This window comes from Cinclus cinclus, chromosome 2, assembly GCF_963662255.1.
Source record: "Cinclus cinclus chromosome 2, bCinCin1.1, whole genome shotgun sequence".
Taxonomy (NCBI): domain Eukaryota; kingdom Metazoa; phylum Chordata; class Aves; order Passeriformes; family Cinclidae; genus Cinclus; species Cinclus cinclus.
Genome location: NC_085047.1, coordinates 65,050,749 through 65,063,381, shown reverse-complemented (window position 1 = coordinate 65,063,381; position 12,633 = coordinate 65,050,749). Strand labels below are relative to the sequence as shown.

Below are 12,633 nucleotides of genomic sequence, written 5' to 3'. Positions count from 1 at the left end.
ACGGTTGAGAAAGTAGCAAAGAATTCTAGAGTTCTATAATTTCAGATGTAGATAGCCACCTATGGCATTACAGAGGTGAGAGCTTGACTCTGCAGAACTGATTTATAATAATTCTTAAATGTACAGCTAGTATTTCTGGTAGACTGTGTGTAAAAGAAGGTAGGAGTTTCTCTTTAAAAGTTCTTTTATGTTTGAAATTGGTTAAAAAAGGGGGAAAATAATATGGATGATGATCCAGTCCCTTCCAAAGCAGGATTAGGATACAGACATCTGTCAGGAATGGCCTAGGTATTTTAAAGACACCCAACTGCAGGAACTCCAAGGCTTGCTTAGCAATCTGTTTTAGTGCTGCAGTAATCTAACTGTTAGAAATCTTTTCAGCATCTTGGCACAACTTAATTCCACTAGTTCTTTATCACAGATAGGGCATTCCTCTTTAGATCTACTTTTTCTACATTAAAAGATTGTTAAAACTTAAAGAAGAGGAGGCTGGAGATAAAGACAATAGCAATCATGTGTTATTAAATATTTCCTTCATGGTCAGATTCATGACAGTTTTTCCTTTTGACTTTTTCCTATTCATTTCTCTCTATTTGCGCTGCCCCAAACAGAATAGGAATAATCTATCTGGAGTTTTCCTAAAAACTGGAGTGAAGCAGAAGATTTATATTTTGTATTGTGCGGGTACTTTTCAGTTTTACATATTCAAGGTGCATTTCTTGCAACAGAACAACTCTTTTGATATATTTCCAGATTGGATTGAGATTGAATCCCTAGGTCCTTCTCTGATAAACCTTACCTACACAATTGTGGTATCTAGATTTGCTCCCGCCCTTCAGAAATTTGCATTCCAGCTGACTGTTCAAGACCCTGGCAGGTCCAGTACTTATGTGTAGTCTTTATGTGCAATAAGCACTCTCTTCAGGGCTTTTTCGTTAAAACTTCAAACAAGCCTGTTAGAGGGGGAAAAAATGTAAAAGATAATTTTAAGCAACAGCATAATCATGATTACACTTTGTGTACTGTTGCCTAATCAATTTTGAACCCACACAATACTATTAACATTTAGACAAATTTTCCTCTTTTATTTGCGTGAGGATTTTCTATGTAGCAAAGGGTACAAATACAAATTACCTTGTTTGTAATTCACCTCTCCACAAGATTTGTTACCATTTTGTGGAGACATTGAATTTTGTTGGCTAGATTTGTTCTTAAATGATTGACTATTCTTAACTAATTGTGGGGGTTTTTTTACCATTCTTATGTCCTTTTCATATTTACAGCTACTTAAAAATCATGTGGTTTATTTGTTCCAGAGCTTTTCTAAGACTTAATAGGTGTCAGAAAAAAAATGTTATTTCAGTTTCCACTCTTTTGAAGGATGAATATTATGTTTTTGCTTTTTCCATTTTATTGATACCTCGTGTGCTTCCCAGATTGCTTTCCTGATGGCGACATGATTCTGAGATGGCTTTACCAATTCTCTAAATACCCTAGGAGGAAGTTCATCAGGCACATCTGCTCTGAAAACTAATTTACTTAAGTACTCTATAACCTTTTCTGTCTGTATTTTTTAATTGAAATCATTCTTTAGTTTTTTTGAATTAGTTATGCTAGTCACTTTCTCATTGTTAACCTTTTTAATTAAAACTAATGCAAAGAGGACATTAAATGCTTTGGCCTTCACATCTGTTAGTAACTTTTTTTCCTCTATTGGGTATCAAAACAATGCTTTACTTTGTCCTCCTCTTAGTCACTTTGAATAGATTCTGTTTGATTAGTGCAGGATGCATATACTTTAATTATGCTTTTTCCTCCCAGTAGGCCAGCTTAAATTTCCACAGAAGAGATTTTTTTTTTTTTTTTCACTGACCTTCCTGTATTCATGTTCATGCCACGAGTTGAATTGCTTGTATTCCTGGAAAGTCTTATACCAATAAATGCACATTATTTAAACTGAAGGGAAAAAAAAAAAAAGGCACCAGAAAGAAAAAAGCATTCAAGCCTAAACCAGGGAAAGTCAAACTGAAGAGACTTGACAGTTTTGTTTGCTGAGTGACACATTCAGCCCCTCATTATTCACACACAATGGAAGTGAACACTTCAGCAATTGGAAATCACTTTTGCATCATCAATCAGTCAGAGGATTTGATGGTGTGAATGTTCCTGATTCTCTAGTCTACTAAAAGGGCACCTTTTATAATCTGGAATAACTTTATTTCATTTAGAAATTTTCAGTCTTGCCTGTTCTACCATGAGGCATGAAAGCAGCATGAAGCATGATATTAACATGGACATGTTAAAATTAATCTGACAAGAACATTTACATTGCAATCTTACCTCATTCAGAATTAACTTGTACTTATTCCCCTTGACTTGCTTAAATTGAATTATTTTTTTTAAATATAATTCCTTAAATTGCACCAGGAGCAGACTTAAAAAAAATAGGTGCTTAGCAGATGTTCTCCCTGGGACAAGACACCTGGAAATGGCTGAAGATTGTTTAAAGCAGTTAAGAGTGGTCAGATAGGGAATTTTCAGAGTCTTTAAAATTTTCTCAAGCACTTCAAGAGAGGTAAGGTTTTACCATTTTACTTGCAATTTGCAGGCTACCTATGGGACAAAGAATGGGAATGTTGACAACCAACCATATACTTTTTTGTTACGTGGGACAAGAGTCTTGAATGTGATGGTAAATACTATCTACTACTACTATTTACTATTAGTCACAGGGAGGAGAAGCTATCTGACTGCAGGAGGCTGAGATTTACAGTGCTGAAAATGTGTTAAACCTGCATTAGGGAACTTAAAGGACCAGAGGAGAGATATGGCTTTGCTGTGTGTGTATAGCAAGAAAATGACATGAAAGTGTACATCTAGGAGTTAAGTTGAACCTTTCAACTTAGAATATATTTTCTTCAGGATGAATTTATCAATGCTTTTATTGGATATATCAGTAAAAGAACACAGAAAATCAGATACTCTTGTAAATTACTCTGTGTTTTGTAACCAGACAACTTAGAAGAAAAAATTTGTTGTATTACAGATTATCAATAATGCCAAGGCTATTAGGGTACCATAAGCATTGGCAGACATTTTTGCTAAACCTGCGATAACCAAATGTTATGGCAAAGATATCTGAATTATTTGTGAGATTTCAATAGATTAAAATGTAGCTACAGTATTTTCTAAGGAATAGAAAATGTAAGATTTTAGAGCGACTGTAAATGTAGTCCAAGATGTGAAAAATACCTTTAAGTCAGCAATATCTAAATAGCATAAGGTTATTGCCAGCAGACAGGGCTGTTTTAAATTTATTTTTAAAATTTTGTTGTCTGAATCCTATGAACTGCTTGCTGTTGCTTGGTTGGGTATGTCAGGTGCTAATTTGCTGTAGGCAGCACAGCAAGTGAAACCAGTGAAATGCTGTTAGAGCCTTGGGCACCTAAAATCCATGCTGTTTGTTAGCATCATCAGACAGGTAATTCTGAGCGTAGATGATAGTAACTTATCACAGCCTCACATAACACAAGGATGAAATCAGCCTTCCCGAGCTAAACCTGAAAGAGCTGACAACATATGCTAGAGTATGGAGGCTGTAGCTTTCATCATTCTATTAATTAAATACTGTTTTGACTAGCATAAAATTACAGGCAAACAAAGCAAAAACAACCCCAAAACAAAACCCCAAGCAACTAATAACTGTTTTATTTTATGACTTTGTATTTCATAAAATATACTGTATTAAGCCTTCCATTGATGCCATATTTACCACATTATTTTACCATCTTCCAGACAATGTATAATCTTTCCACTGAATCTTAGCAGTGAGTGGAGGCAAGAGTCCTATCAGGCTTAGGATAACTGAAAATTACCTACCTAATTAAGGTCACAGATTTCATGTTTATTTGAGGGCAGTGTAGCAGAAGAAAACTTTTTGCATGTCCTCCATTCTTCTTAAATCTTACGTGTGTCTTTATTAGGCTGTGTGTCATTAGTAGTGAAACTCTTCTGCATTTATCTGATGATTAAATTGCAGGTTTGTGTAAATAGGTAAAATTTAGCTAATGCTGAAACCTGGTGCAGAAAAGAAATCTTTGCTTTTGAGTCAGCCTAAATCTTGCAGTAGAACTTGATGCAAAAGTTAGTTGGCAATTAACTTAAAACCTAAGATTTTTTAAAGGGACAAGTAACTATCCAGTATGTACTACAGTACATGTGTAAACAGTGTTCTCTGACTCAAACACATTAATTTCAATAAACTATTTTCCTCCATTATAAAATTACATTTTCCTCTCTCTCTGTTTATCAACCTTAAGCTCTAGATATTAGTAATAATAATAGTTTTATATGCACGGATGCATCAAGTAACCTCTAATTTTGAATTTTTCAGTTTTAAAGAGGAAATTGTTGAAGACTAAAAATCCTGTGAAAAACTACAACCCAGAGCTCCCATTATGTTTTGTGCAGTAGTTTGTTCTTGATAATGTGATGTTGACCACACTTGTTATGGCCAGATTTTTGCAAAGAAAATGAAATAAATCCCACCAGTTCTGTGGTTCTTTTTGGCCATGCTTAGAAAAAGGCAGCGCAGGGGTTTACCTTGAGTCTGGAAATTAGGAGTAACCCATCTAGGCCATAGTATTGGGACCACAATATTTTTTCAGTATTTTTGAGAAGGGCTGAAATGATTGCAATCCTTCTCCACCTACACTCACAGGGTGTTCTTCTAACACCCATTCCCACAGCAGTTACTTTTCAATATTTTTTTTTAATGTAACAGATTGTTTTCTTTGCTTTTATAGTCTTTTGCATTTTTTTGGTCTCATTTTGATATTGTAACTATCCAACAAAATTCTGAGAAATAAATATATCAAGCTGTATGTACAATTACTATTACAGTAGATATTGAACGTGCTATGGCTGGAATTAACAGTGCATAAATCATCATCTTAAGAAGATTTTCTTGTCATGAGCTAGAATTCAGTGAAGTAAACCTCAGTCCTTTGAAGTGTTAAGATCTGCTGATCACATTAAAAAATCCTTTCTCTTATTGATTTTGTTTTTCTTGCAGAAAATAGTGATAAAAATGAATCCTAGAATAAATTTAATATGTAAGTTTTTATACCTACTTCATAAAATCATTTTTAACTGTTAAAAAGTTGGTGGCCTTATTAATTTTACTGAAAGAGGAGACTGTTCTGCAAAGTTGCAGTTAAGTCTCTGGCATAACTGTATTTTTAGAGCAGTAAAAAGACAGCTAGACAAATCCTAAATGAGAGAACATTTCTTTCTTTGTTGATACAGAGGACTCATTAAATCTCATATTGGGCTTGCAGGCACTGCAGAAGGACACACATTTCAGAGATCTCCAACCTCTTAGGAACTTTGGAGGTTAATGAGCCATCCCATAGTTATTATTTTGTGTTTTATCAGAGGTTTGCCCTTGGCTTTTATTTGATTTTCAGATTGTAGTGTAATCTCCTATTATCTACAGTGTGAGTGCTGGATGACATCAACTTTAGAAATGCCATTTTATCCAGTACTGATGGACTATATCAAAATCTTGCAATGATCTTTGAGACTTTTATGATTCTTCAAGTATCCTTACATCATTAAACATTTCTGACAAGAGTAAGCAGGGCTTTGTGGAGTTCTTCAGAGCTCCCAAGACCAAAGAACACTTTGGCCAGGGTGAAGTCTGTAGCAGTAGGATCTGCCAGGTGTACTGGGACCTCCAAATATTCTAGTTTCTAGTCATAGAATAAATAATGCGTTACCTCCTTCAGAGCCTCCAGGCTAACTTGGGTCCCATCCTTGTCTCAGAAGTGTTCTGTTTGAGATGTTTTGATGTCAGCGTGAAGGGCAAACAGTTAGTATGGGGAAGGAGGCGTAAATGCCTCTGCTTCCTTCCCCTTGTCCTTGACAGCTTGGAGAGGCCAGTGGGGGAGCATTGCTTCAAAACTGGAGAACAAATGGAAAACAAGAAGAAAGGGAAGAAAAGGGCTTGAAAAACTGTATTATGATAGTGCTGAAGGATCAGAATTGAATAATTTTTATGTTTTGGATTTTTCATTGTAGCTACTCTCAGGTTTGCTTCTCCAAGACAAAGTTGTTAAAAAAAACGAACAAAACCAAGATGTTTTCCTTGCTGCCAAATCTTCTAAGGCCATCACAATATTGTTTTAACTTAAGCTTCCATTGTTCTAATTAAAACTTCCATTAAGGAAGTATATAAGAAGATACTTAAATATCTGGCAAATGTGAAACCACTTCCGCTAAAGCAAACTAAGGTTGCCACTACAGTCATTGGGGTTACGTCTTTATTATAGTTTGTTTTATCCAGCATTTTCATGTAGACCCATAAAGCACAGCAATAACATCACCATTAGAAATTATGATTTATCTTGTGCATGTTATGTGTTTGAAGTAGCAGGTCTGTGTCTGAGGAAAAGGAATCCCATTCTTTAGACACAGCACTTAGAGGTCAGTAGCAAATTTTCCATCTCCTCCTTTGAGATTTTGATTGGAAACTCAGGGTCTATTATCTTCAGGTAGAAACCTCCTTTTGGAGAGTTTCAAACAAAACTCAAAACTATTCCTCTTTACATATTCTCTCTCATACTCTGCAGAAGTTTGTCTTTTATTTAGACACTTGTAATCAAGATTCTCATCTTAGTATTTTTGATTGCTTCAACAAAACCAGAAAAACAAAACAACCATGCTTTTTCTGGAAGTAGATCTTTTGAGGTAAAATGTATACTAGAACTCATTATCTCTGGAGCCTAAAAACTTGAAGAATGAGAGTCAGTTGAGTGGACATTTTTCTTGTGTAGGGGAGAGGGTTAAGGCAGCAAGGAACTGAAGAGACATTTGGTTTATAGCAATCAGGCCTTCTTGTGCTGACATGCAGCATTTTTCCACTCCAGTTGACATGGTTAGACATCCTTCATCACCCTGGGGGATGTAAATCAGAGACTTCAAATTTTAGACTTTGTGCTCTCTGGAGAAATGTACCAAGTATTTTAATGGTTATTTATCTTTCCCAATATATGTTTGCTTAGTTGCTTGCAGGTTTAAACATATGCAAATATGTATCCCCACTCAGATTTTCAGAAGACAAAAACTTTGGTATATGTCTTGTTAACATTTTGCTATACATTTTCCAGAGGTGTACTAGGAACAGCCATCTGTACAGCTGCTCTCCTCCAGCTGAACAGGTTCATAGGGAATGAAGAGCTTAGAGCAATTTGTAGGCAATGAAGCAAAAAGAAAAATCCACAAAGAAGCAGCTGATGTTAGCAGCTTTTAAAGAGAATAAAAGGCAAGGGGAAGAATAGGGAGACAAATGTAGAACAGAGGGAGAGATCATGATTTTGGATGAAATCTGACTTACTGTTTTTCAAAACCAAGGAGAAGCTACGGTGCTTACTTTTATAAGCCAGACTTTATCCTTTCATGCTTTTTACTGTCTCCTGAACAATACCTGTGCTTACCATACGCAGACACTAAGCCAGTGCTTTACCTTCATTGCACAAATGCCTGGGAGCTCAAGGCTGACAGCCAAAATTTTGTGTTAGAGCTTTGTCACTGACACACACCTAGGACTCACCCAGGAAGGTGTTTAGGGCATGTTAAATTTTAAGCACATGTTTAAATCCCACTACTTGCCATAACACCTTTCTGGAATGAAACCTGCATATTAAACTCTGCAAGCCAATTTTGCAGTGCCTGTTCCCTTATTTGTATGCCAGGAATAATAATGCTTAATTCCTGTGTGTGTTTTGTAGTTTAATTCAGGGCGTTTATACACCACGCTATGCAAAAGTCTTAACATGAAAGAATTGTGGTTCATTACTGTATTACATTAAAATTCATAGTAATTGTTGTGTAGGTAGTTCAAAGACATATAAGTCTAAATTTTCATAGCACTACACAATTGAAAATTTTAAAGGAAAGACTGTCTGTATTAATTGTCATTAAATCGATATCAAAGAGTCAAGTTCATCTCCTTAGCACAGAAATCACATGGGGTTTACTTTCAAGAGGTTCTTCAGTGACTTATTTATTTATTTATTTTATCTCCTACAAAGTGAGTGAGATATTCACAGTCAAAACTTTATAAGTGTTATACGGTTTATTTACTTTCCAGCAGGACCTGTGAACAAAGGAAAGCAGTTATTAAGTGAGAAAAAAACCCGCTATGAACATGGTATAAGAGTAGCTGTGAGAATGCAAGATATTTTAATTTAGACTTTTTCATACAGATATTTTTTTAGAAAGAAAATAATTACTTCATGATATACAGATAATCAGATAAAGCAAAAATGTGTGAGATTAACAAAACCCACTTTAAAATATTGTTTGATGTATTTTTTAAAAATGCATTAGTAATTTTAAATTCCCCATAAGAGTATGTCTGAGGTATATAATTGGCAGGATGCAGTGTCACAGCTCAGACTGACCCATCATTATATTTCATTGGTTCATTTATTGCCTGAGAGTGAGAACAGGCAATAGAACAAGGTGTCAAACTTACTTTTAACTTCTGTTCTTAGAAGAAGGTAAATTAAAGGTTTAGGTGTGTTTTAAGTTATCATCCTTACGCTTGTCTCTCTTTCTCTGTTTGCAACTGACAAACATGAATGTTATCCAGTTTCCAGTGTCAGCCTCGTATATTGTGCTCCACACAGACCTGTTGTTTTCACCACAGGTCCCTTCATGCTTTTCCCTCTACTTTGTGTGACGAGCTATAGGTTGTGTCAGTTAACTTTAGAGAAACCTGCTTAGGAGGAAAAAAATGTGTTTTGGTTTTTTTTTTTTTTAAAGGAGAAATATTTCACTTGAGTGACACCAAAAAAGGATAAAAGTGGCATATTTTTTTAAATTTGCAGAGGTCATAGATCAGACAAAGGATTGTGGCACGTACACTTAGAGGAATAGACTATTTTGAAATACTGGAGGAGAAAATGGCAGAGTATGTTTTTAATGCAGAAATATTATGGGGGTATGTCAGTAATTGCAATGCTGCTAAAGCTTGTTCCTTACTGAGCTTCAGACATAAACTGTTTGTGTAGGTCAGACAGAGGGCAAACCAGGCGAAATCACACCTCTGCTCTAGAGAAGACCTGTGGATGTGGGCCAGGAGAAGAGGGAAATTTATTTTACTATGAATTTGGAATGAAACCATAATTGTGTATTTACTCCCACTTTCCTGCCTGCATCCCCTGCCCTCAAAGTCCTCAATCATCAAGTAATGCAAAAAATAATGATGGATGCAGATGGACTAGGGACCATGGGGATGATAGCCTTGCATTCTTCCCAGAGAAATTTGTGTTTCACAGTATTAATGTGAATATTAATGTTAGTGTCTCTTAAAAATAATGTAGAATAAAGTAATGTGGAAAGCATTTTTTTAGCAGCTTTAAGGAAGCAGTTCCAAAAATCCATTATTGTAAGCCAAGGAGACCTCTGCTCCGTTGGGTAAAAATATACCCAAGATCCTCTTATGCCTTTGACATGAGAAATCCCTGAAGGTGCTCATAGCACTAAACCTGTGATAATACACATTATACTACTGCTATCTGCCTAATTTAAGTTCATATTCTGGAGTTGAGATTAATTTTTATTTTTCCTTGTCTGATAGTTGTTTTGGGGTGGTGAAGGATGGAAAGTGCTGAACTCTCTCTTCACAGACACTGATGTCATTTAGTGTCCTAGCCTTTGCCCCATACACATAATTCTGCCTGTAGTTTGGCTTGAATAAAGCCAGCTCAGCAACAAAGACAATTATTTTGAGAGAAATTTTATGTTACAGCTCTTTATTTCACTACTGAGGGTTTTTTGTGTTTAGTTACTCCATCTTGGGAATCCACCTAATTTTTTGGCTGCAATGACCTTTTTGTTTATAATGTTTCATCAGTTTCCAAGCAGTCAGTTGGAGGTGAATGCTCTAGTATTAATATATTTATCATCCATTCATGTGAGAGGAACATAATTTCCTTAAACCTCTAGTCCCTTTCCCCTTTAAGCTTTTCTGTAATGCATTTTGTTGAAATCTAGAAGAAGTATCAGGGTCATTGCTTTTAAGACAGGTAAGAGGGTTTATGATTTTAGGCTTTGATTTTAATGTTTGCACTTTTGTCATTGTGCATGATTTTTCTTGTGCTGAATTTTAAGCATGTATCTGTTGGTTACATCACTCTCAGTGTTTCATCCTTATTAATAAAATAATAATACAATGTTCTCTTTTCCTTAAATGCTTTTCAGCCAAAATCTGAGAGTACTTTGTAAAGGAATTCCATAGTTAGCCACAGTCTGCATGTTGGGAAAGTGAGGTACATGAATTGCCTCGAATTAAACTTGGAAAGTTATGATATAACTGGACATTGAGGCCACATTTATTACCCTCTTCTGCTTCTATGAGTGAGGTTATCATGCTCCCATGAAAACAAAGAAAGAATTCTTAAATGCATGAGGAACCTTTCAGTCTCACTATTTTTTTTTTTCCTTTTCTCTCAATAGGATACAGTATCCTTGCTTATTTCTAACAAAGTTAACTGCGGATTTTTAAAAAATATATATATATAGTATATATTGATGGATTTTTTCCAAATAGTAAGTTTTAAATTAAATTAATTTAAATTAAAGCTTTATATTCAAAATGCCTCTACTCAAGAATAGTCAAGTTTAACTTTGTTTTTCTTTTGGGTCTGGCTTTTTGCTACTTTAACAAGGTAAGGGTGAGCTGGAATAAGGTCTTGACTATGTAGGGCTATCTGATAATGCTCCCCATTTGTGGTCTAGATAGCATTTTATAGCACAAAAAGGAAAAAAAAATATATCGGCTGCAAAAACTTACGCACCTATTTTTGTTGTGATAGTCCTAAAATATTATTTTATATGACTAATCCTTTAAAAACAGTATCACTTCAGTTAAAAAAAAAAAAAGCCAGCCAGTTTACTAGTGACGTTTTAATGGATTAGTGCCATGTTTTCTGTGTGATATTTCCTAAACGTCAAAGTTTAACAAGAAATTGCGTACCAAAACACAGTCCCTATTTGAAACTGAATCAAATTTTGGTAATAATTTACTGAAATTACATTTAGTTCAGTGGAAGCTTATTTACATGGTAATGTTCAGGAGAATTAATCTGTAAAAATGAATGTAAAGTGGATTATTTGAACCTAATTAAGTCCTTATATAGATGTTCATTCAGAATAAAAATTGCCTTGATTTGGTTTAACTTAACTCCCTTCCGAATGAATTATGACTACCAGAGATTTAACATAGTTTAAATAATCAACTTTAAGAACTAAATACAGAATAATTTTGTTGCATGCTTTGGTGACAACGTCTCTGGGAGAAATCTGTCTGTCTGACCCTTTCTCAGACGTCAGCAGAGGTGCAGACAATAACTGAATTTAGGAGGTAGTCTGAAGTCTTGCAAGGGTATTAAATCTCTTTGAATTTTGAAGTGATCTTTTAGGACAAGGCAGGATGCAGACATATACACTGTTATGGGGTAGGAATTTAGGATTGCAGAATTGTAATGTCTTGGTATCTGCTTCCATTAACTGTGGGAAAAGTCTAGTCTTGAACTTTTAGGCTAACTCTTGTTGAGGTGCTCGTGACCCAATAGGCATATATTGGATAGAATCATCTTCTGTGGGCAGTAGGAGGTTGGAACTTGGCTGGTAATTATAAATATTTGTCATTTATTTAGAACATGATAGTTTCTTTATTCTGAAATTTCTGTTTGGATAGATGCCTGTAATAATCCTGAATGATCAACAAAGTATTCATAAGATCCTTTGTGTGTTTTTTAAAAGGATGGCATTTTTTTCAAAAAAATAGAGTATTACCATGTAAGTTTATGAGTGACAGATGGCTTTAAACAGACATAGGAGCAGACAGATTCCTAAAGGAAACTAAGTCCCATTTCTGCTGTAGCTCTGCTTTGCTTGAATGAACATGGAATCTTGGAGGAACGTGGAGGCATGGTCGAAATGAAGAGGTCTCTCCCATGAGTGAGCTTCTTAGTATTTAAAAATGAAGTCTCTTATGGCCAGGAGAGACTTGCATTGAAAATTATGACAGTCATTAGAGTATTCAAGGTAACTTTCTCCTGTCCCAGTTTTTCTCTGCCAGTTTTACAAGATGTTGTATTAATTCAGTACTTCCCCTTCAGTTGTAGTGGATTGCATTTTTTTTACAAGACACTTAAGAACCAGCATTATTTGAAGACAAAATATTTTGAGTGGTAAAGGATATCCCCTTACTTAAAGCTACATAATGAATGATGCTTGTGTATGATCTCACCTTGATAAATTTCCCTGTACATTAAGGATGTTAACAGAATCATTCTAAGGTAAAAAAGCTGTAAGGGCTGGGGAAAGTTATTAAAAGTTAAGAGAGAGGCTGATTGATGGTTGTGTGTATACTGTAAGTACACTATAATTCCAGATATAGGTGAGTTCATTTTCAAAACATCAGAAGTGTTATTGTTTTCTTGATTGATTTTTTTCATGGCTTAAAAACTGGGTTTGTTTCTCTCTGCTTGCTTAGTAGAAAACATCAGTGGAGAGAAAACTATCGCTATAACAAGAAGCATCACAGAAATGTTCATTTCA

The 12,633-nt window shown here is 35.1% G+C and overlaps 1 protein-coding gene across 6 annotated transcripts in view; it reads left to right on the top strand.

Annotated features, from left to right (window-relative positions):
• The window catches only part of PCDH9 (protocadherin 9), a 666,436-nt gene that overhangs the window by 105,977 nt on the left and 547,826 nt on the right, over window positions 1–12,633 (top strand). Inside the window, exon 2 of one of the 6 annotated variants that reach the window (XM_062487763.1) lies at window positions 2,609–2,692. The exons of the other annotated variants lie outside the window; for them this stretch is intronic. Coding sequence (XP_062343747.1) covers window positions 2,609–2,692 — 84 coding nt within the window. The remainder of the gene's footprint in view (window positions 1–2,608; window positions 2,693–12,633) is intronic. 6 annotated transcript variants of the gene reach the window in all.